We start from the raw sequence: 25,641 nt of genomic DNA, 5'->3' as shown, positions 1-25,641 counted from the left end.
TTGCTCTTTGCTAGATATGTTGAAATAGATTGCTAGTTATCTGCTTAGGATGCTTTGAATTCCTGTACTAAGTAGGAACTGGATTTATTACCTAAATGGCTCCTTTCAGTTCTATGTTCTTATGAAATCAAGGATCAGATTGCTCAGCCATAAAGTTCCTAATGTAGATTTCTGTAAGTATCTATCAACTGACCACCAGAAATAGGAATCTTAGCTATTAAAAGAAACTGTTCAGTGATTCAGTCAGCATAAAAAAAAAAAAACCAGTTTCATGTAGTGTTAAGGCATCGTGAAACTGTGAGTTCTAGTCCTGCTATAGGCAGAAAGCCAGCTGGGTGATCTTGTACCAATCACACACACGCACATGCACAAACACACGCACGCGCGTGCGCACACACACACACACACACACACACACACACACACACACACACAACCTAGGAAGAAGGCAATGGCAAACCACTTCAGAAATCTTGCCAAAAAAACCTGCATAGACATGCCACGCCATTGTCGGGGGTCCAAATGGATTCAAAGGCACCCTCCAAAACAGAAGATGGATTCAATGCTAGTAGAAAAGATAAGAAATACTAAGGATAACTTTCCTATGAAAGTTTTAATGTGAAACTGGGATTTTATACTATCTGCATTTATGTATTTAGAATCAGATCTTCCTACCTAAATGTATATCCATCCTACTGCCATACTCAAAGGAAGGCAGTGCCAGAGGTTTTAAATGGAAGAAAAACAGTCCAAGAGGACTTCATTATCCATATCAGATATTGGTAACATAATTTTATTTTAGCAAATAAATTTAAGAAAGCCACAATACAGGAAGAGAATATGCATTGGCAGGGGAGGGGGGCAACGCAAAATAAAACCCCTCAAGTGTAATGATTTATAAATTACTTTATCTGGCTTTTCTTTTAAAAAATGCCTGCATTACAAATAAAATTACTAGAGTTCTTTAGAAATTAACTCCCTATTTGTATCTCCATTCATTCCCTAAATTAGAAGGCTTTGTGTTATATCTCTGGTACGTGACAAATGTTAGTCAAGCAGAGGGCTGGGAAGTACAAGCTGTTGCTTTAATTATCTAGTTATGGATAAGAACATATTTGGATGAAGTCAAAAAAGTCAAAATGGAATCTATGAACGTGTGATCAAAGTTACGTTCTTTCCCGTGTATGTCACAATTACAACATTCATTAAATAAGCAGGGTTTCAAATATATAGTTATGCTCCTACCCCATAGGCATTTTTTACACCCCCCCCCCAGTTTGCTATTTTAACATCTACAGAAGTTACCTTTTGCGTCTAGTGTCAGGCAAATCCTGACAATAACTCAGTGAAAGATTTAGACATTCTTATTCATAGACTCACCCCATAGGAATCTAAAATAAGCTGTAAAACATTGCTTGAGTCCTTTGTCAAGGTCCCTACAGTAGTGCCTGGAAGCAGCTCACTGTAGTTCTGAAAAGAAAACAGATATTTCCCTTAAATGGACAAATACAAGCTAAGAAAATTGGGATACAGTTTTTCTATGTCAGACTGATTTTTTTAAAAGGGGGTTAAAAGGGAGCCAACACTACCCTCTTCTTATCTCTTGTCCTTTGATTTCTTTTTTCTAATAAAGAACAGCCAAAAGGGAAACAGCAACTCAAACAAACTTTTCCTTGTTTCCTTGACTTTCCAGTCCCACAATATCCCATAATGTGGGATCAATGTTTCTTCTTACCTGGTAAAGGCCAACTATGTTCTGAGTCACTGCAAAAATCAAGTTAATGTTTTTCTGTGAGAGTTTATCTGTCAACAGACCAAGGGATGGGTAATCCTTGGGAAGAAAAATCAAGAGAATCAAATGAGTAATCTGCTTGCATATCATTGCATAGGAAAAAAATAATAGCTTGGAATTGGTTGAATACAGAAATATGCCACTTACTAGCTATTTTATGTACTGTATTTTATGTATTATGTACCCTAATATTGGTATCTCAGCTTTCTTCCAAATCTTCAAGACATTTATAGTAAACCTAAAGTTTATGGAATTCCAGCCAAATGTATCATCTGCTATAATGGGACATTTTTTGTAGCTATATTAATTCCAATCTCGTGGCTATGAAATGAAATACCCTCACCAGTGTGGTAGAAGCTTCATAATAGTTATTGCTGTTCATGTGACATTTCCCATCATTGGGTATTACAATTCCAGCCAATCTCCCATCTAAAGCAATGTGTGTCTTGGCATCTGTAGTGAAGACCAACAAGTGGGAAGCATCAGGTCTCCAGCCAATTTTGTCCTGTAAGAAAATAACCTCCATGATATGTTCAAAACAAAAACAAAACTTCATAAAGAAGTCACAAAGATATTCACAGCACCAATCCGAGGAAATTAGTTAATTCTTTAAGACTGAAATATAAATGGTGGAAAAGAAGTGGTGTATAGGGCTGACTAATGCCTTTTTTGAAAAAAAAATCATTATTAGGCTCAATAGTAAAAATCAGTACAGATCATATAATGAAACAAAATGTAAAAGGCTACAATGCAAAATAGCAACATAGATACATATTACTAATACTACTTTATAAAACCCTAGTAAGATCACACCTGGAATGCTACAACCAATGTTGGTCACCATACTACCAAAAAGATGTTGAGACCTAGGAAAAAGTACTGAGAGGAGCAACTAAGATGATCAAAGGCCTGAAGACTAAAACATATGAAGAACGTCTGCGGGATTTGTGTTTGACTAGTCTAAAAATAATAATAATAGAGGTGACATGATAGCAGTATTCCAGTATTTGAAGGGCTGCCATAAAGAGGGGGTCAAATTATTTTACAAAGCACCAGAGGGCAGGACAACAAAAAATAGTTGGAAACTAACCAAAGAGAGAAGGAACCTGGAATTAAAGAGACACTTCCTAACAGTGAGGACAATTAACCAGTGGAAAAGCTTGCCTTCAGAAATAGTGGAGACAGCCACTTATCTGAAATAGTAAAGGCTCTCCTGCTTGAGCAGGAGCCTGGACTAGAAGACCTCTAAGGTTTCTGTTTCTGTTTCTGTTCTGGTTCTGGTTCTGGTTCTGGTTCTGGTTCTGGTTCTGGTTCTGTCCTGTTTCTGTTCTATTTCTGTTCCTATTCCTATTCTATATAAATAGTGGGAGAAAAGAAGAAGAAGAGACTCATCCAACAGATCACCCACTCCCATATTTGAGAGAGGGGAAAAATCTCCAAGTATTTAAAGACAAGGAAGGCTAATTGACTCTTGGGGTTGGGGATGTTCCTTCTATCCCTTCAATGACTATATATGACAACCTAAATATGGTTGACTTCTAAAAACATAGAGTTGACCAAAATCTAGGAGACAAAATGTTTCTCATCTCCAAAGGGGAATCCAGCCCATACATCTTTGCCCACTTAATTGGCATCAGAGAAATGATTCTTGAAGAAACTCTGAATTCCCCCATAATAGAGATTTCTTCTTACATCACAGACAACTGCTTGGATGATGGCATCAAATCCTCCTTCAGGTGCATCTCGATTCTTAGACACGTTTTGTTTCTTCACCTCCTCATTGAAACGCTTGACCTCATCTGTGAGAGCTAGGACATGCTTGTAACCAAACATTGGTAGGCAGTGATCATTCGGTGGTTTCAAGCTAAAATATATTAAGTATATTAAGCTTAGAAAAGGGAACAAGAAACTGAAAACCCAAGGAAATCCACAAAATTTAGCACAGCCATTGACCTCACATTACACACCTCCCAGTTAAACAACCTAATCAATTTGTCATGAGCTCAATTAAAGGGTCCTTAACCCAGCTCTTCCCCTCTCTCACAGTAGTTCCCAAAAGCACATGGTAGTGCCCACATCAGACACATTAGTTGTTTATTCCCAAAAATCCCCAAAAATAAGTTGAAATAGCTAAGGAAGAACCCAGCTACTACTTACTACTAGAGTTATTTTGCTTATATAACACCACTACTTGGTGAGCCAATGTTGTTCCAGGTATAACTAAAAGGCCTGGTTGACACCTTTACAGCCCTTCAATGTTTGAGACTGGGTTACTTGAAGGATCATCTCATCCTTGTTGTTTCTGTCTGTCTGATCCAGTCTGGCAGAATGGGCATGCTTTGGATGACATTGGCTAAGGAATGTTGGTTGATAGAATCCAGAAGATGTCCCTTTCTGTTATAGTGCCCACTTTATGAAAACTTCTCCGACTGGAGACAAGAAGGCCCCAAACTCTCCTGGCTTTTCATAAGGCTCTGAATATCGGGTTTTCTGCCTGGATCTAGATTCCTGAGCATATGAAGGAATCCATCTCCTAGCTGCATAGACTATGAGGTTTTCCTTGGCTGCTATGCCTTTTTAATTTTGGATTTGTTGTTGTAATTGTTACTTGTTAAGATGGGCAGTTACACAAATGGATGAAATGAAATAAAATAATACTCATAAAATTCCCTAGGTTTTACCTGATATTAAGAAAGAAATATTTCATTCTGCCTGCACATATTTAAGATAAAGAGGAAATAGGAATACACATTTAGCAATCTTCAGACCTACAGATTATAAATTTTAGCTTTAGAGATAGAGGATGAGAGGTGTTTGAGATGCTTCTAGGTTACAACACCCTTCATCTCTGATTTTTGGCCAAGTTGGCCAAAGGTGACGGGAGCTAACTTCAATTGCAGTTGGGGAAATCAGGCTTGTTTAACAAAGATAGAATCATCAGAGTTTCTTCTGACTAGAGAACTTACTCATAGCATGGGTTTTTGATGGCCTCTGGAGGAGAAATGTACATGTAAGGGGACAGGGGTTTGTCCACAAAAGCTCCAAAGCCAATCCTCAGGTTGCTGGTCACTTTGCGCATTTCCAGGGCAAGCTTGGTACCTAAGTTCTGGATATTACGGAGGTCATCCTTCATGGAGTTAGACAAATCCATTAGATAGTAGATGTCCACAGGATAATCTTCCACCTGGCGCACTTGTATTGAGAAAGTTTGGGGGTCATCTGAAATAGCAAAATTGGATAAGGAGTGAAGGACTAAAGATGAGGGGTGTTTTTCCAAAAATTCCAAACTAGCCTATTCTTTCCAAATGTTTGATTTACTAAGTTACATTGTTACAGACGCATGCTATCATAAACTACAGACATATCAGTCTGACCTCAATACCAGGAAAGATTCTGGAAAAGATAATCAAGCAACGAATCAGCGAACACCTAGAAGCAAAGTAATAGCCAAAAGCCAACATGGGCTTGTCAAAAACAGATCATGCCAGACTAATCTTATTGCATTCTTTGACAAAGTGACAAAATTAGTGGACCAGAGGAATGCCGTTGATATAGTTTACTTGGAGTTCAGTAAGGCATTTGATAAGGTAGACCATAACCTACTACTAGATAAAGTAGAAGAAGGTGGGTTGGACAGCATCACTGCCAGATGGATTCGTAACTGGCTGACCAACCGCACCCAACATGTAGTCCTCAATGGTACTGCATCTATATGGAGGGAAGTATGCAGTGGAGTACCCCAATGTCCTGTTTTAGGCCCAGTACTCTTCAACATCTTCATCAATGATTTGGATGAGCGAATAAATGGGGAACTCATCAGATTTGCAGATGACACCAAGCTGGCAGGAATAGCCAACACTTCAAAAGATAGGCTTAAGATATAGAAGGATCTTGACAAACCTGAACATCAGGCACTATCTAATAAAATGAAATTCAATGGTGAAAAGAGTAAGGTTCTACATTTAGGCAAGAAAAATGAAATGCACAGGTATAATATAGATGGTACCTTGCTCAATAGTAGTAACTATTAGAGAAATCTTGGAGTCCTAGTGGACAACCATTTAAATATGAGCCAGCAGTGTGCAGCAGCTGTCAAAAAAGCCAACACAGTTCTAGGCTACATAAACAGAGGAATAGAATCAAGATCACGTGAAGTGTTAATACCACTTTATAATGCCTTGGTAAGGCCACACTTGGAATACTGCATTCAGTTTTGGTCGCCATGATGTAGAAAAGATGTGGGAGACTCTAGAAAGAGTGCAGAGAAGAGCAACAAAAATGATTAGGGGACTGGAGACTAAAACATATGAAGAATGGTTGCAGGAACTGGATATGTCTAGTTTAATGAAAAGAAGGACTAGGGGAGTCATGATAGCAGTGTTCCAATATCTCAGGGGTTGCCATAAAGAAGTGGGAATCAAACTATTCTCCAAGGCACCTAAGGGTAGAACAAGAAGCAATGGGTGGAAACTGATCAAGGAGAGAAACAACTTACAAATGAGGAGAAATTTCCTGACAGTTAGAACAATTAATCAGTGGAACAGCTTGCCTCAAGAAGTTGTGAATGCCCCAACACTGGAAGTCTTTAAGAAGATGTTGGATAGCCATTTGTCTGAAATGGTATAGGGTTTCCTGCCTAGGCAGGGGGTTGGCCTAGAAGACCTCCAAGGTCCCTTACAACTCTGCTATTGTATTGTATTGTAACCTAACATACACCATTCTTTTTCCCCTGATTGATATTTGTAGACATACGAGATCAATATTCCAAATAACAGCAAAGCAATGTGATCATTAAGCACAAGCACATCTGTAGACATCTCTTTTGGTCACTGCTAGACTGCTGCTATCTTTACTTTTTAATAAAAACCAATAAGTGATAAGTTGATATGAAACAGTACAAATTCACATTATTATTTCTTATTACAGCCATCAACTCCAGATGATTTAAACAGCTTACAATATTCAAATATATAATTACAAATAATATATATATAACAAAAAGGCAGCAATATTTATTTCCAAGAATGGTTCTAAACACCAAATAGGTCTTATATTCATGAAAAATAAAAATAATGGGTGGCTGCTGCCAAATGCTTTGCCAGGAAATATACCCACATTCTTAACAACAACAACAACAACAACAACAAGCTTTTTTAAACCTGCTTTTTATCCCAAAATCTAAAGGGTAGTAGGCCTTTCTAGTAAATGAAATTTGAAAGATTGGATATGCTCAAAATGGTGACCATTTTGTGAACTGTAGCTGCTGTTTGTCCTCAGATTCTCAGTATACCCACAAATAAATAAATAAATCTCAAAAGTTGACTACCATTGCCGGAAGGTAATACAGTATGTCCATTCTGAATAGGTAGCTAATAGTCAAGTCAACGTGGCTCTGAAGCTATCATAGGCTAGCTCTAAAACTATCAAGCTATCATCATATTGTCTCAGACTAGTGGACCGCGTTTGCAGCATTACCAGTTCAATTGAAGCAGTCCTTCAACCTTTTATGTAGATGCTTTCTTCTTTATTTCTTACTGTTTCTCTATAAATGGTGAGGAATGAACCCAAGGCTTTCTGTGGGTAAATCAAGTAGTATATCTGGTTTTACCTGGACGCAGGAAGAGTTCAATCTTCTGTGGAGTCATTTGAGTGATGTCACTTCCTGATCCTTTGGCACTGAGAGGTCTAGCCTCCAGTATGGAGGTCTCGCTGCGTGGATACTCTATAAAATCTTGTGTGCAGCCATTCTGATATAGATTTTCTATCAAGTCACAGCGAGAGAAAGCTTTTGGCATATTCTGTTGGAGGAAGAACAGAAAGAACAATAAGTTTTTGGAATGGGGAATTCTCAAACTCCAATCTAATTATGTTGTTGCTAAAATTAAATTAAATTAAACCTGTCAGCTTCTAAGGTCCAATTCAAAGTGTTGAATTTAAAGCCCTTTATAGCAAGGGTCCAGGATATCTGAGGAACCATCTTCTCCCAATGGGATCGGTCTGCCCCATTCACTCTGGCAGAAGAGGTCTACTGGAGGTCCCATAAGCCAAGGAATTTTGACTGCTGGAGCCTAGGAGAAGAGCCTTTTCTGCCTTGACCTCTGACCTTTGGAATATCTTGCCACTGGAAGTGAGAGTTGCCCCTTTTCTTCTGGCCTTCAGGAAAAGCCTTAAAACCTGGCTATACCACCTGCCATGGGACCCTAAAGGAATAGCTTTTGACTAGAGGTAGTTGATGCAGTAACAATAAAGACATCACCACTGCTCCATTCCAAACCCATGATTTTTTAGATTGCTCTTAACTGCTGAGAGCTGTTTCAAACTGTGAGTAAGGAGCACACAGACACACTGACTGACTGACTGACTGACTGAATGAATGAATGAATGAATGAATGAATGAATGAATGAATGAAAGAAAGAAAGAAAGAAAGAAAGAAAGAAAGAAATCTAAAAAGGGGCAATATTTAACTTCAACAAGAAATTATAGACCAATATCCCTATTGAATGGTGAATTATAAATTGTTTATAATGTCTTAAGCAAACAGATTGCAAATCATTCTGAAGAATGTATTAATGAAGATCAATGTGTATATCAACCCTGAAGTTGGTTGAACTGAGACCATTTTTTATTTTCCTGCTTCAGTAGCGGACACATACTAGAGCTGAGGCAGTGGTGAGCTTCAAATTTTTTAAATTTGTTTATTTTGATTTTTGAAGTTTTAAATGGAAATATAAGTGTCAAAGTTCCAAGTAACACCCCCAATGAAAGAAGACCCCGAGGTATGAAGTTCCTCAAAGTTCCATTTTATTACAGATGTCATATTGGCACATCTGGGAAAACCCGAATCTGAAAGTTCCGGGTTTTCCTCACCCCCCAAAAAGTCAAAGATCCATCCCCTGCACTCACAACTCCATCACATGGTCCAATCAATTCCCCGTGCCAACTGGAGACAACCTCCTGCAATGTTCTCTCTAAGCTGCGCGGCTGCACAGCCGCACACGTCACAAGAAATCACTGCACAGCAGTTTCCAACTGCCGCACAGGCGGGACAAGAGGGGCAATATCAAAGAAATGGTGAAATGAAAGGAAGGAGGGAAAAGGAGGGACAGAAGGAAAGGGAAAGGAAGGGCAAAAGGGAAAACAAGTTTTATTTTGGTTAAACCATGAAATAAAAGCATTAAATGTGTCCCACTACCAGTTGCCCCTAGCAAGTTGTCTGGTTCCTGCCTTGTAAGATCGGGGCTCCCGCCTACCCCCACCACCTGCCACCCGCACACCCCGGCGCCTCCCTCCAAGCCAATGGCCGAGTACTTATTAAGGCACCGCCGAGTGCAGGACACCCGCAGCCTCCAATCCGGCGCCCCGCTATCCTTTGCTTGGGAAACTATGTGGTTCCAGACACAGTGCTCACCTTCTGCCTTTGGGAACCTCTGCCAGTTGCTTCAATGGTTTTATTCTCCTTGCTATTTGTCCATCCATCCATCTCTCACCTTTATTAACTACCTATGATCAATCTGTCTGTCTGTCTGTCTATTTATCTATCTATCTCATCTCATATCTATTAACTATGTCGGTTGGTCGGTCTGTGTCTCAACTATCTTTCATCTATTGATATCATCTTCAGGATGGTATCTATTCTCCCTCCTTCCCTCTAAATGTCCAGTTCCTTCTGCTGTCTCATCCATTAGTCTTCCTTGTCCTGCCCCAATTCTGGAATTTCTCTCCCCTACGGAGGTACAGATTTTTGGTTGACTTTCCATTGGGGACTTTTTAACAAAAAAAAAAAAAAAAAAAAAAGAGGCATCTGCCTTACAATGAACTTTATGAACCCTAGTTACCCAGGCTGATTATGACAAGCATTTAGCTTAGCATGAGTTCTTCCAGAAATATAAAATAAAAGTGGAATTTGAACCAAGCAGTCCACATACAGCACATTATAATATATACCATCTGTTTAATCAGGGTGGAGAATAATTATATTAGTAATGTAGACATTTATAATTTTGTAGTTAGGTTTATATCATAGGCTGAGAGATAAATTTGATAAGATCTACAGATAGCTGTAAATAAGTAATATAACAACACTTTTGCTTAATTGGTGTCCAGGATATGGACAGATGTCAGAATGTAAAGCTAATGATAAGACTGGAATAAACGTTACGAAAAAAATTCAGGTGCTCAGGCATAAAAATGTGCCACTCAAACACTATACTTTTCCACACACACTAAAAATAAATAAATAGAGGGAACATTGACCCCCTATCACTCCGATCCAGGTGAATGCCCCTGACTCCCAGTGAAAGCAATGTTGTTATGCCTAATCCTCCACCACTCCTTGTAATCCCCCCTCCCATTTTCTCAGGCACTAAATGTGGCAGCCCTGAATGTCCAACAGAAAAGATGACTTCCAGGGCTGACAATAAGGCACAATGAAAGCACATAAGAAAATGGATGTAAAAAAAAAACTTGAAAAGTTTTATAGATGTAATGCTGGTTTTGGAAAATACTTTAAAGGGATTGAATTATTAATGAGAAAATTAAAATAATTTCTTGCATTAGCTGGTTTTAAACAGAAGATGGTAACAAAAATATGAAGTCGTAAGATCTAGCAGAACTGGTGAACGAAACAGATTTTAAGACTGAGAAAATGTAAAATATTTGGTTATTAATTTGACAAATATAAATTATATGTTGTTCCAAAATATGTTAAAATATGAAATGAAATTTAAAAAGTTATATTAAGAAAGGAAAAATTAGAACTGTCATTATTGGGAAGAATTTCTATGATTAAAAACTTCTCTAGAACGTTATTTTTGTTTTAGACAACATTTGTTTTGACAATTATTGTACCATTTAAATAATGGCAGAAATATATATAGATATGTATGTATGTATGTATGTATGTATGTAGGTAGGTAGGTAGGTAGGTAGGTAGGTAAAAAGAGTGATTTAGACTTAAGGTGTTACAACATGCTAATGAAACAGGAAATTTAGTGATATCTGATTTGTTGTTTAATCTATACAAGGTGATGCTGAGAAATAGAAGATTATTGGAGTTAGAAAGAGACAATTTGGTGTTTGAATGGCAGAATTATTTGTGTTATGCTAAAGTTAATGTAGTTTCTAAAGATCACTTTGTTAGACATGCCATATTGAGAAAATGGAACAGATATAAATCCAAAAAGTGGTTTCATTACAGGAAGCATATTATAGAAGAGAAAAATTAAAATTAAATATAGTTATTTTATGATAACATATTAATATTTTCATAAGGAGATATCAAATAAAATCAGGAAAAGATCTGACGATAAGAAGAATATACATGTGAATACTTTTCTTAGGTACTATTATGAGAAAGATTTAAAGAAGATAAAAAGAACTTTTGGTTTTGAATATTATAACAATGTATTTGAAACTGAATTGTCTATAAATGATGAATATGTTATTGCTAAGTGAATGCTGTTCTAATTTTCAAAGGATCATTTTCTGTACTAGACATTCAGTCCCAATAATTTACACTGGGATGAAAAGGCAACCAACTTAATTTCAACCTTAATTAAGAGAATTTTCTTTAATTAAGGAGAACATTTGGAATAGAAATTGAGAGAGACTTGAGAATACTTGTAACATAATAATTATATTCATTTGTGCATTTAATGTGGTTCTAAAACACCTTCTCACACTTGATATGCAGCACAGTGCAAAGTTGTTATTCAGCCAGTTCTGACAGGTTCTGGAGAACCTATAGCAGAAATTTTGAGTAGTTCAGAGAACTGATGAATAGGCTGGCCCCGCCCTTGCTGCCTCCCAGCCTCTCATCTGATCTTTTGTTGTCCTGAACAGGAGAACAGAACTGGAAAGCAGGTTAGTGGGGTAGGGAGGGAATGGGGATTTTGCAGTATCCTTCCCCTGCCATGCCCACAAAGCCACACCACACCCACAAAGCCATCCCCACAGAACCGGTAGTAAAAAAAATTGAATCCCACCTCTGGCACAGTGGTTCATGTGGTTAGGCTGCTGGGTTGGAGATTAGCAAGCCCACATTTGAGACCCAAGTGCTGTTACGTGGCAGAGAGAACTCCTGTCACTAGTTTCGGCTCCTTGATAGGGACATAAAAGGCATTCCACGGGCATTCCACAGGTAATGGTGATGTCACCGGCTAATCTTTTAGCTAACCTTAAATGGTACTTCTGATACAAATGGGTATAACCAGATAATCCTTAACTTATGATTGCTACATTTTTTTGAATCCCACCACTGACAGATGTAAGTCAAGGACTTTCCATATCTTCCAAATGTGTTTCACAACTTTATCCATTCTGAATGTAGGATATAAAATAATAAGGGTTGTAGTTAATGGTGGGATACAGACAGTTTGCACCACTTCGGGAGAACTGGTTATTAACCTTCTGTGAAGTTTGGTGAACTGGTTGTTGGAAGAAATCACTAGGGCAGAGAACTGGTTGTTAAATTATTTGAATCTCATCACTATGGTCCAACATATCTGGAAAATACCATTGTCCAATCCACACTGTAAAGCAAATTCAGGGAAATGAGAACTAAGCAGTCTTTGTGTATCTTCATAGCACGTTTTGAAATAAATAATCTTTGTAGGAGGAATTTCCAACTATTATCAATATTGAGTTCATGAGTATAGATTCCTTTGGAATGATTTAAAATTCTTCTTTCCAGGTTTCTTACGATAGCATGAATGGAAAAGCCAGTATTAGAAAATAATTCACACATTAATTTGATTAAAATCAAATTTGATTTTGAGATTAAAAATGGCCATTTCTGCAGGTGTAAAATCATAAAAAGGTGAAATTTAGGATTGGTTGAAAGGTATTCAAATGCAAAATTCTGTCTGCATCATCACATGTGTCTCTGTGCTCTAGTTATAAAGGCAAAACTCTCCAAAAAGGGATCATAAGCATGTTGTAACTCCCTCCCCCATTCCCACCCTTTTTTGGCAGCCATTAATAAACTGTACTGACTTGCTGCATCCTATTAACCTCTGAAAAACTGCCAGGAAATTTTGCTTTTTTTTTAGAGGCAAAATTCCCTAAACCTGTATATGGCAGTGCTTAGTCACCATTCCAAAAAGCTGGCTGGAAACAAAAAATGTCTCTCCCAAAGACTTATCATTTCCTCCAGCACACGAGAGAGAGAACACAAGACCAAAAAAGGAATAAGCATCAGAATGTAGCAAGGCAGATACTATGGAAAGGAAAGCAGAAAAGCAGAGGAGATGGAAAGGAAATACAGAATCATCCTGAGACTTAGAGATATTGGTGTGGGTCTATAGGAAAAAAAGAGAAGATCATTCAGGTTTTGAATGGTATTTTTTAAAAAAATAGACTTACACTAAAATAGGTTTTGAATCACCATATTTAGTTTTTAAAGAAAGAAACATCTTGGTATATTTCATAGATTCACTTGAGTTCTAGGAACTGAGGGAGCTCAAAGCATGGAAAATGAGCCAGACTGAATTGAGGTGGGGACGTTCCTTCTTTCCACACTCTGATCCCTCCAGGCAAAATTGCAGCATCTTGATCAAGATTTCTGTTAGGGTATGGGAGGAAGCAAAGTTTACTCTTATCTTTCCTCATAAATTCATGTAGACAATGGTTGTGGGTGTGAACCGAGTGTGAAATCTATCCTAGCCATATTTGTGACTGTTCAGCAAAGGTTGGGCAACCACTTGGCATTCCTTCACTCAGAAAAGATTATTCTTTTACTCTACCTGAGGATAGGTAGTCCTTGACTTACAACAGTTCATTTAGTGACCGTTTCAATTTACAACAGCACTAAAAAAAAGTAACATGACCATTTTCCAACATTTTGACCATTATAGCATCCTCTTCATCAAAATTCAGGTGCTTGGGCAGCTGACTCACATTTATGACGGTTGCAGTTTCACATGATCACCTTTTGCAAACCTCTGACAAGCAAAGTCAATGGGGAAGCATGTCAATAACTTAACAGCTGCAGTGATTCACTCAACAATTATGGTGAGAAAGGCCATAAAATGCAGCAAAATTCACTTAATAATTGTCTCACTTAGCATCAGAAAATTTGGGCTCAATTGTGGTCGTAAGTTGAGGATGACCTGTATTGGGATATTGACTGCCTGTCCCTTCTTAAAGGGCAGAGCTTGGGTATTTTATGAGTGGCCTCCAAGAATTGTTAGCCCATAGGCTAGGGCCATAATAGCAAACCTATGGCATGCTCTCTGTGGGTATGCGTGCCATTGCCAACTGCTCTTCTGGGTTCCATTGTGCGCATGCCCGCCGGACCAGCTGCTCTCTTTCAGATTCTATCCCATGCATGTGCGCTGGCCAGGTGATCTTCATGTGAAGACCAGCTGTCCAGTGTGCATGCGCACGCCGGAACATGAAAGAGCAGCTGGCCACTGCGTGCATGTGCACCAGCAGCTGTTTTCTGGGGTTTGGTGCTCCAGCACATGAGTGCTCACATATGCACAAACGTGCACTCCAGTTTTGGCAATCAGTGCTGAAAGGGTTAACCATCACTGGGCCAGGGAATTGCAATAGATCTCAGAAGAGAGCAGTGGGAATTCAAGTCTATTATTGTCAAGAAAACTATATTTCCATGTCCATAAAGCATTAGGAGCCAAGTTTAAATTGAAAATAACTTTAGGATAAAGAACGAGAATTCTGGAACATGGGCCAAATATTGCTCCTGAAGAATTCTATTAAGGAATATATTAAATACACATTTTACATAAATTATGGACATATTTACAAAGATCCTTCATTTTGAGAGTGTTTATGGTCTCCTGACTGGAAAAATGACATTTGCTATGGCAAGGAGTGGTTGCAACCTAGTGTTTTGTTTCTTTTTTTTAAAATAGAAATTTTATTAAACATTATGATTGAAAGCATAACAATGAATTCAAACTAAAAGAATGAAAAGAAAAAAACTGCACAAAATAAAAATAGAAAAGAAAAAAGAAAATAGTAAAGAAAAAAAGGAAATGCATAAAATGACTTCTTCATTACATCAATATAAACAGTTGACCATGTGACCATGGGGTGCTGCAATGGCTGCAACTTTGGACATTGTTCATGTCCATTTTTAGCACCACTGTAATTTCAGTCATTGAATGAATAGTTGTAAATTGAGGATTATCTGTAATCATAATATCTCATATACAGAATTATATACGGTAGATCATAAGAATGATCTTGCCTTGCCCTTGAAATCTTTCTGTTTTTTCCCCAGCAATTCTTCAGTCTTTTTTTTCCCCATGAAAAGAACTCCATTAAAGCGGAAAAGATGAAATAGCGCTACAGTGCTTCCCTGACTGATTGCTGTCAGAACTGGACTTCTGGATACAATCCTGGAAATGTGATGGATGAAGTAAGATTTAACCCAGAACCCTTTTAATGTATAGCCAAATTTCTGCTAACTGTAACTCTACTGTATCAGCTTCTCTTCCCACACAAGATATAAAATTTTATTTTTTTGTATAAACGTATTTTGGCATTTGAAGTTTATGAGTGAGATGGATGGTCTCTAAATTTGATAAATAAAAATACGTTTGGGTGATTCCATACACAAAAGTTTTAACTGGATTACTGTGTTTTATTCTAGACTGTTTATCCTGGCAAATAGTAAACCAAATACTACTAAAGCAATTTTTCCAATTTCTGAGTTCTCGCATCTATTCATATCACTGTTTTATAATCTTTTTGTGGGAAAATGCTGTAAGGAGAACTTGTGAACAATCTTAGTTCTCACCTTGATCTGGAGAGGGGTTGTAAAATTGATTCAATGTATCAAAAAAAAATTTTTTGTCATGGCTGTTGGCTCTGCTGTCTTCAATCTGTAATTGCTTCTCTGGTTTCTCACAAAATTTCAGAGCTCCAGGAACTGAGAGAAAGTCATCTCACCTGAGTGGCAGTTTGGAACCTTCAAATAGACACTGGGTTCACTCATTTCCTCTCTTAATCACTTCTGGAAATGGCTTGTTAACTGGTTTACAGACATTAAGAACCCGCAGAAGGACAAATTTCATTATACTGGGTTATTTTCCTTCAAGCTTCAGTGAAAGAAGCTCTATGTAAGTTTAAGAACTTAAAGAAAAAATACCCGGTACTCAGTAATAAGCAGCAAAAAGTTGGTTAGAACATTGATTTTGGAAAGTTACAAATAGACCAATGAGTCATATGGACTGAAGATAAGATTTTGAAACTATTTAAATCTAAGAATAAGAATATCTTTCCATTGGAAAATGTGGAGATTTGAAGGCTAATCACTAGAGACAACAAGAAAGAACTAAAGAGTGTAATAAAGGAGAAGAGAACTATTAATACAAAATGGAAAAAAATATTTTAACTCTGGAAAGATTAAAAGATACTTGAGAACACTGTACTCAGAACTTTCTTTTAAGAGAGAGGTGTCAAACTCAAGGCCTGGGGGGGCAGTTTTGGCCCATGGAGTGCTTAGAAGTGGCCCGCAGGGCCACCCTGGAAACAGCAAAGGACCTGCCCATAGTGCCTCTGGCAGAAGATTGTAGGGGGCAGTTTCAGCCAAAAAGGAAGCTTGAGGCGGCTGTGGCCCTCCCAAGTTCCTTTTTCACTGGCAAAGAGTTGCAGGAAGCCGTTGCAGCCAAAAATGGAGCTCAGGAACCCATTTTCACTAGCAGAGCACTTGGACCACCACGGTTGCCCCCGACACAAGGGATGTCCCGCTGGCCATACCCACCCTGGCCCCCCAAAGTCAAACACAATCGAAATGCAGCCCTCAATGAAATTGAGTTTGATCATCTGCTCCTGTAAAATGGGTTTTAAAAGGAGATATATGAGGATACAACTGAGAATCAGACTGTTTTGGATATGGATTTTAAAATGAGTATGTAGATTTCAACACAGAAGATTTACTTGCACATTTTTTTTTATTTTGCACTTACAAAAGTGATGCATTATACTTAATGACGGGATTCCTGGGAATAGATAACTTTTGGGACATTGCTTAAAAGGAATAAACATCAAAGGCAAAAAGAAAGAATATAAAGTAGTCTTATTCAATCACTATTATTTTTTCCCTAGTAGCATTTAATGAGCTGGTCTTAACAGTAACTGAATGACAAGGCTTTAAAAAAATTTTTATAGACAAGATATGAGAAGAAGAGATTTTTTCTTGTTGTATTTTTACAGAAAATGATAAACTGGTGTTGAAACTAAAAGAAAGGGTTAATCATGCAAAGGAGTTTCTGAGAAGAGATGAAGAGAACATGATAAGAAGTTAACTTGTGAGAAGGGCTATTGAAGATTGAGATTTTCAATATGTTGTTTCTAATACCTAGCTCTAATGCAATTTTTCTTTAAGTTTGAATGAAGTTTTAAAGACTTATTTATAGATATGAGATAAGATATAGAAAGAATGGGTTTTCTCTTGTTCTAGAGAAAATGATAAGTTACTGTGTAAAATAAAGGAATATGAAATTGATTTAGAGATCTTTATATGTATGTTTGTGTGCATGTATATGTGTGTTTGTTTGTGTGTGTGTGTGTCTTTCAATGGACTTTTAGTGATTAAGATTGATTGATGAGGGCTTATTTGTTAATAGATAAAAGACAAGATATGGTATGAAGACTACTTTGGCTGAAAGGTAATAAGTTACTGAAATTGTTTGTGAATGACTGAAGGGAGAAGTCGTTTCTTAAATATCTGTTTTCTTTATAATTTTCCCTTTCCTTTTTCCCCTCTCCACACATTTTAATTTTCTATTTTAAACTTTAATAAAAATATTGCCATAGTTTGTACATATATTTAACAAAACCACAATTACTGTATATGAATCTAAACTTCATATGCCAATAGACCTTTTTAATATGAATCTTAGTAATTTGATTCACATAGCACCTTAATCCCAAATCAAGCAAACCACATTTCGTTTAGCATGATCTGTGAATCCAACCATCAAGAGTGTTTCTGCAGAATTATTTACAAATATGTTTTTCAGGACACTTAATTCCAACTATAAATATGTTGCTTTTACATAGGGGAGGTGGTCAAAACACTAAACATATTGATTGATTGACAAGAAAAATAAAATCATAAATGCTAGAATATCCTATAGAGAAACACACCAAGAGAACCTCTGGGAAGTCTTCTGACATTAGTGGTTCAAGCACTTCTACAATTGCTATCTCATTATTTTGTAAAGCATAGATTTTCAAACAATAGACTGCTGTTTCCTATACATTTTTAGGTCTCAATTGCAAAAATGCCTTAGCATATCAGATGAGTTTCTGCATAGATTAGCCACAAAGTGCATTGTGGGACTTGACTACGGCTCTGCATAAATTGAAAATGCAACAGAACATGCTTTGGGTACTTCCAGACAAAAGATTTCTAATATCATTACATTATTTCCTTTTTAATGGTTATTTTTTAATGGTAAAAGAAAATGAAAGGCGTCTCAGGGAACTACAGGAGAATTACAAATGGAAAAACAACATGGTCAACTTCCTCTGTAAAACCCTGTGAGCAAGAGCAGACAATTACACAGGAAAATTATCATCTGGAAACACTTTTGTGCAACTGAACATTGCAAACAAAGCTATTCAGAGCTAAATAGCCCATTTCTTTTCTGCCACGAAGGAACATGCTTGCAAGGAAATTGAGTGTTCCCAGATATCTCATGAAATCCAGAATTCATTGTCACATTCTTATGACTTAGTTTGCTCAGATCAATTGTAGTTGGAAAGTTCTCCAGGAGAGAATTTATTTTTCTGTGGTCTCTGTCCTAGTATGAGCATGGCCTTTGGAAAAAGAGGTAATTCCCCATTGTTTATCATTTTAATAGGCCTTCCTCAGAAACCAGATTTGTTCCCAGAATTCAAAATTTAGACTGGGATCTTGTAAATTAAATTATCCCATTGTTATTCCCATATTTATTGTTTTTGTTGTTTTTAATAACATTTGAGAAAATGTGGTTGTAAGCCGCCCTGAGTCCCCTCAGGGAAAAGGGTGGCATATAAATCCCAATAAATACCTAAATACCTAAAATGTGCATTGTAAAATGAAAAAGAGAGCAGAAAGCCCTGTTCATCTGCTCATTCTTCCTTTCAAATGTTGGCAATAGTATTTTTCATTGGAGTGATTCTGTTAGGAAAAAATATGGAAACAAGGAAGAGTCCAAGTCTGAAATAAGTCAGGAGGATAGAGGACACAATGAAGGGGAAAATCTCATTTGTTAAATTAAAGCAACATGTTAGGAAACTGCTTGGCTAATAGGTTTTGCACTCGAAGGGCCTGGTTTTTGGCAAGAAGCAGGAGATGCCTCTGTTGATTATTACATCTCTTCAGTGAACTATGTCTCGGGGCACAGCCAGAAGAATATTGCCATGTTTGGAAGCTTTCTCAGAGGTAAAACAATTCTGTAGCCATAGCTGCTGTGTTGGAAGATGAGAAACTGAAACCGTTGGCAGAGTAGGCAGAACTGTTGATGTATTGGCCTGAGCTAGTCAACTTTTGTTTTAAAAAAAGAACTTCTCCAACGTGTTATATAGAAAACTGGCAAGTAATTCTGGCATTAAGCCATGTGGTCCAGCCATCACAAACCCACAAATATCTCCTCATGGGAACAACAGCCAGGATGTCTCACAAGCTCTATTAAACCCATGAGTTGCTCAAATTCAAATTGATTTATAACAGCCCTGAACAATAAATAATAAATTATTTAGGACTGTAATAAATAAACTTGAAATTATTCAGGATATTGAATTTAAAAAATACCATATCCTTCTATATATATGTATGTGTTTATGAGAAAAACAATATTCATTATAGAGTCTAATAATAATTGAAAATACAGAAACTAAAATAAATCCAAATAAAATACTATTATAAGAAGTTCTAATCCTAAATAATATTATGGCATATCATACAAATAGAACTGGGCGATGTCAGGGGATATTTTCGAATCGTCTGAGAGTAAGAGCGTTAAATCACACTCCCTACCTGGAAATCTCTTTGAAATAGAATACATAAGGACCTGGGTAGAGTTATATAGGTAATAGTTATATAGGTAACAGTCTAGAGATGGTCTAAAGATTCTATTGAACTATTACCACATGAACATAATCAAAGATGCACATTAAAACATCCAAGGACTTCTAAAAGCATTATACCTTGCTAAAATGCTAGCCTTATAAAATTTTAAAATTGGAAAGGATGATGAACAAGAGGCTGGAAAGGACCCTTTGGAAGCAAATAATAAATATTGTGGTATGATAATTTACTTAGGCCTGTTTGGAGATCTGTATCTCAGATTTGTTGCCTAAGGGCAGTCCTAGCATTATTAAACTCTAATGTACATAGACTTTCCATAAAGAAGTTCAGCAACCAAATTTTACCTAGGGCTTTTAAAGCCATAAATGTTTAAAATGATCACTAAATATTAAAGGGGCCAAACTTATACAGAATAAAATTTACTTTAGTTAGAAGTTAAGAAGAAAAAAGCATGCCCTGGTACCATAGACACTATGCCTGTTTCTAATTATTTGAATAATATTTGAAACCATCAAAATGGGTCCAATAAACATATTTTGAGTTGTTTTGATAATACTGAGCTTTGCAGGGTAACAAATTTGGGAGCTGTTGAGAAACTGTGGGATTCTCTTGGAAGACCTTGCAGGCTGCAGGAACATAATATCTTTTGAACTGTAAAATTTTACAATAACTGTACAGTTTTTTAAAAAAGAGCATTCCAATGTAAGGAAGTATGAAATTACACACCAAGGTACTTAAAGATATGCATCTGTTCCATTGGAATTCCATTTATTTAGCATTCAAAGAGTTTATGATAAAGTCAGGCAAAAATGATGACTGGTTTTTTAATAATTTGTTAATACTTTTTGTACTCTGTAGAATAAAGCTAATGCTCTAATTGCTTTTCTTACTTCCACCTATGAAGTAGACATAATAAGAGCATTATTGGTATACAATAGTTGTAGGATGGCGGGCTGGAACAGTGTGTGCTTGAATTCTTTGATTTAGACATAAATTGAAGAGTAATAGGATTAATATACAACTTTGTTTAATACATATTGAAACTCCTTATATAGATATCCTCCAGGGACACATCTAATTTCCAGAGTCTTGAAATTGACTAGATAAACACAAACAGCTTTTCACTTTTCAGACTGTCCCCAAGTCTCTTCTTTAGTATTAAATCTAAAGCTGATTTAAAATCAACAAGGGTGCCTTGATGGGGCGCAGAATACCTTTTTGCCAGTTGGTAAAGAACCCAAAAATGAATCCAGCCTGGTTTTAGCAACAATATTTTTTATTTCATACCCAATCCATGAAATATAAAACTGAGGTAAACTTCTCAGTTTACTTCAGACTAATATTACAGAGGAACCTTCCCTCTACACTTTTTAGTTAATCCCTTGTATATATCTTCCCTTCACTTTACCAATCCCTGACTATAGAAAGAATTCTTGACTTGTGAAAAATGTGTCTATGGATTAGGATTTCACAAGACTGCTTCTCACACAGGTGGAGAATCACCTCAAGGTTGCATCCCTGGAATTAAACAGATTCTCTTCTTCAAGCAGTCAAGCAGCACTTGGAATGGTGATATTAGTATATAATTTGAAGATGGTTGACCACTTCAACATGAGTAGTACCAATCCTCATCCTCACTTTGAGGAGACATTGGATGGATAACTTTCTAGAAATTATAGGATGTCTAAAAACTGAAGGATCCTCAAGGTAGGCTATTATAAAATAGGTGGCTGTGGTAAAATAATATGTTATGATTATGTAGAAAACGCAACAATTTAGAAACAGAATATTCTGGAAAATCCTAACATGTTCTTTTCTTTCCTCTGGATCACACTGAGCTGACTGTTCCTGGGGTTAATCCAGAGATTATTCAAAAACTAATCCTCTGAATTGTTACGGTATTTCAGACATGGTCTGACCTTTTCATATGGAACAATAGATCTGGATCATCATGAACCAATTTCATTGATTTCCAGAAAACATCAAGTTCAATACCATAACAGTGTTTGTGGACTATTGATATACACTCACACTCCTCTGATTGCAAAGAACTTCCAGGGGCATGCTTTTGAATAATATTCTGCTTCTGAATATTTATTTTTATAAATTACTACTTGCACTCTCCTTGTCTTCAAGGAGTTTTGAAGATTTTCTAGAGTTATGGGACCATAGACTTTATTTATTTGGATTATCATTTAGTAACTTATCAAGCCTTACACCAGGAGATAGAACCAGAAAATGCACATATTCACAGAAAGGAAAATTATATGGTAAATACCAAGGTTGCCTGATTACTTCTCAGTGATGAGCAAACACTAAGAAATGCAATTTTTGCCTCCCAAATGATACCAAACAGCTCCTTGGGGTTCACTAGTGGCATCTAAAATTGCCCATGTTTCTGGCCTGCTCATAAAGAATGAATGCATTGTAGGGGTCATTGTGTACGATTCTTTTAATATCTCACTAGTGGGATATGCTTGCCAAGTGCTCTTCCAACTCTGTGTTCTGTACAATATCATTGTGATTTTATTCCATGGTGTTTAATCTTGGGTCAAAAACAAAAATAAAGCTACTTGGTGAAGCAACTTACAATTATCCAAGCAATAAAGAAACTTTAAGTGAGAAGACATGTTTTTTTAAACAGAATGAAAAGGCTCTAGAAAAATGGTATTTGCTTCTCTTTTAAAATCTTCTCCTATTCCTGGTGGATTGGAGCCAAAAGGCCTTGCTTCTTGGGATTTAACAGCTATGGAAAAGCATTCTTTAAATACTTCAAGAGGACTCCATTGTTAATTGGATTTTCATGATTTAAAATGAATTCTTCAGATTATGTTTTACATGTAACCTTTCACACTCCTTTACCATGTATTTCTAAAAGTTACTCAACCATAATCCTTTTACTGCAAACTACAAGACAGTTGCAACTAATTTGTTATACATTTTTTCCAGTGTAGACTTTCTGTAATATTCTGTCAATACTGCAGCTTGTTAAATTGACACGATGTAAGGAAAAGGAAGGAAAAATCTGGATGCTTGGGTGATTTGAACATTTTGTTTGTGAAATACTTTAATCAAAAGAGCAAGAAGATTGGTAAGTGGAACAAAGACCAGGAATGTCTGTACACAAGCACACAAATATATGAATGTACGTACAGTAAGCATGGCTGAAATAATATTCTACTGCTTTAACTGAAAAATAAGGACAGATGCTGGTAAAATGGTACAATATAGAAATATTAGCTAATGACCGGTGGTGGAAGGTCACTATATATAACAACTGAGCTTATTAATGGAAAGGAAAATGACTAGGCTCTACACGTAAATTTATTTATTTATCAAATTTATGTAGCTATCCATCTCACAAATATAGTCTAAGTGATCCACATTAATCAAAACAATTAGAATTCATCTTGAAATCAGCAAAAAAACAAGAAACATGCATACAATATGTTATTTTAATGCATGCATTAAAAATTCAAATATAATAAAACCATTTCATGGGGGCCCTTTTCCCAAAAGGATCCTCAAGTCTCCTGGAAAAATGACATCTTAATACAAATCTAATTTGATCTTGAGGGTGAGTGATGGCCCAAACTATGAGTGCCTTGTCAGAAAAGGCATGCATCCCAAGTCCCATCAAATGGAATTCCTTAGCAGATAGGACATGTAACATCCTCTTTCCACCTGATAGGATTAGTATATATAATCAGGAAGAAGCTGTCCCTCAAATATGTTGGCTCTGGGGTGATGTAGAGCTTTAAATGTCAAAAACAGCATCTTGAATTGCACTCAACAGCAAACTGGCAACCAATGCAGTTCACAGATATATGCCACTTTAGGGGCACCCATAACGGTCTGCTCTGCTGCATTTTGTACCAGTTGAACCTTACGGATACTCTTCAAGGGCAACCCCATTTAGAGTGCATTACAATAGTCCATCCAAGTAGTGACCTGGGCATGAATAAGTATTAGCAAAGACTACTAATTATGGTTGATTCAGAACCAATATTGATGAAATACATTCTTCCACAAACTCTACAATAGCAATAGCAATAGTTAGGCTTATATACCGCTTCATAGGGCTTTCAGCCCTCTCTAAGCGGTTTACAGAGTCAGCATATTGGCCCCAACAACAATCTGTGTCCTCATTTTACCCACCTCGGAAGGATGGAAGGCTGAGTCAACCTTGAGCCTGGTGGGATTTGAACAGCCAAACTGCTGAACTGCAGTCAGCTGAAGTAGCCTGCAGTGCTGCATTTAACCACTGCGCCACCTCGGCTCTTCCAAGCATATGAAATAAAAGCTTTCTGAGATGTCAGTTTCTTGTCCTTAGAAATACTGCCAAAGGCCTTATATGGTAACTCTCCAACAGCATTTGAATATTTTAATCTGCCCAATGTTTTTATCTGGCTTCTCTTTCCTGTGCGTTTATCTGTTCCTCTGTTTCTTAAATATACAATTAGCTACACAGTTGGTCAGCAGATTGAGCTACAGGTGGTTGAATCTGGGCATGCTTCCATATAAGGTTTTTATTGTGCAACAACCTGCCTGAAACTCATACTTTTATCAGAGGTCTAGATGGTGCAATATTTCACCAGTAACTCTCTCATATTTCCCCACTCTTTCTTTGGCTTTTTTTCCCCATAAAAGAATCTAAGGCAAAGGCAATAAGACAGCATTTTTCAAACTTGGCTACACTCTACTTTGTTACTGGTAGCATCAGAACATCTAGGGTAGAATTCAAAGCCCTTGTGTCTGTTTTCCTCTGTTTACAAAAAACAACAACAAGCAAACTTGCATTTGAAGTGTCCTTTAAGTATTTCATGACAAGTGATTATTATGGGTTCCACCACAAAACCGTGCTCGACTAAACCGCGTCTGACTAAACCGCGTAGCTGACGTCATCAACAGGGCGACAACAGCGTGGAGACAGAAGCACGCTGTAAACCCTAAACCTAAAATTAACCCCTAAACCTAACCCCCCTAAACCTAATCCTAATCCTAAACCTAACCCTTAACCTAACCCTAAACCTAACCCTAAACCTAACCCTTAACCTAACCCTAAACCTAACCCTAAACCTAATCCTAACCCTTAACCTAACCCTAACCCTAACCCTAACCCTTAACCTAACCCTAAACCTAACCCTAACCCTTAACCTAACCCTAAAGCTAACCCTAAAGCTAACCCTAAACCTAACCCTTACCTTAAGTTGAATCGTCTTGCTTTCAAAGCGCTATTTAAAGCGCCCTTCTTTCTCCGCGCTGGCTGTTGTCGCCCTGTTGATGACGTCAGCGACGCGGTTTAATCGGGCGCGGCTTAGTCGAGCGTGGTTTTGACGGGTCACGATTATTATGCTATAGTATAGACTTAGTTTTGACTCACCACCTGGGAGCACCAACCACAATGTGGATTTACAGTCAGGCACTGTTGACATGAATTTGCTCCTCTTGTGGTACAGATATTGTTACCTGAAATACAACAGACAAAAATTGTTCCATAGACCTTAAAAGCATTTCCTTAGTAACAACAAAGCAGCTGACATAAACAGCTCTTCATTGGTTTTGGCATTCTTTGAAATTTACTGACATCTTTTTTATTGTCTGCCCTAATTACACCTTCAACCATTTGCCATTTGATTTTCAAAGGCTGTTTTTTTTAAAAAAAATTCTGATACCTACACAGCCAATATACTATATAGTGTAATATACAGTGTTTGTACTTCACAGCTGTTCTTTCCATGTGACCAGTGGAGATTTATTAACTCTGCTTGCTGTTGGTTCTAAATACTTTTGCACATTTAAACG

At 37.1% G+C, this 25,641-nt stretch overlaps 1 protein-coding gene across 1 annotated transcript in view; it reads right to left on the bottom strand.

Annotated features, from left to right (window-relative positions):
* ITGB3 (integrin subunit beta 3) overlaps window positions 1-25,641 on the bottom strand; it is a 71,130-nt gene that overhangs the window by 28,199 nt on the left and 17,290 nt on the right. Inside the window, exons 2-8 of the mRNA XM_014065436.2 lie at window positions 25,220-25,305; window positions 7,401-7,590; window positions 4,759-5,011; window positions 3,485-3,656; window positions 2,136-2,297; window positions 1,736-1,831; window positions 1,381-1,470 (exon numbers count right to left, since the gene is read on the bottom strand). Coding sequence (XP_013920911.1) covers window positions 1,381-1,470; window positions 1,736-1,831; window positions 2,136-2,297; window positions 3,485-3,656; window positions 4,759-5,011; window positions 7,401-7,590; window positions 25,220-25,305 — 1,049 coding nt within the window. The remainder of the gene's footprint in view (window positions 1-1,380; window positions 1,471-1,735; window positions 1,832-2,135; window positions 2,298-3,484; window positions 3,657-4,758; window positions 5,012-7,400; window positions 7,591-25,219; window positions 25,306-25,641) is intronic.

The sequence above is a fragment of the Thamnophis sirtalis genome, unplaced genomic scaffold (genome assembly GCF_051295495.1).
Source record: "Thamnophis sirtalis isolate CommonGarterSnake01/CBP01778 unplaced genomic scaffold, rThaSir2_p1.2 scaffold_4, whole genome shotgun sequence".
Classification (NCBI taxonomy): domain Eukaryota; kingdom Metazoa; phylum Chordata; class Lepidosauria; order Squamata; family Natricidae; genus Thamnophis; species Thamnophis sirtalis.
This window is presented reverse-complemented; position numbering and strand designations above follow the sequence as displayed.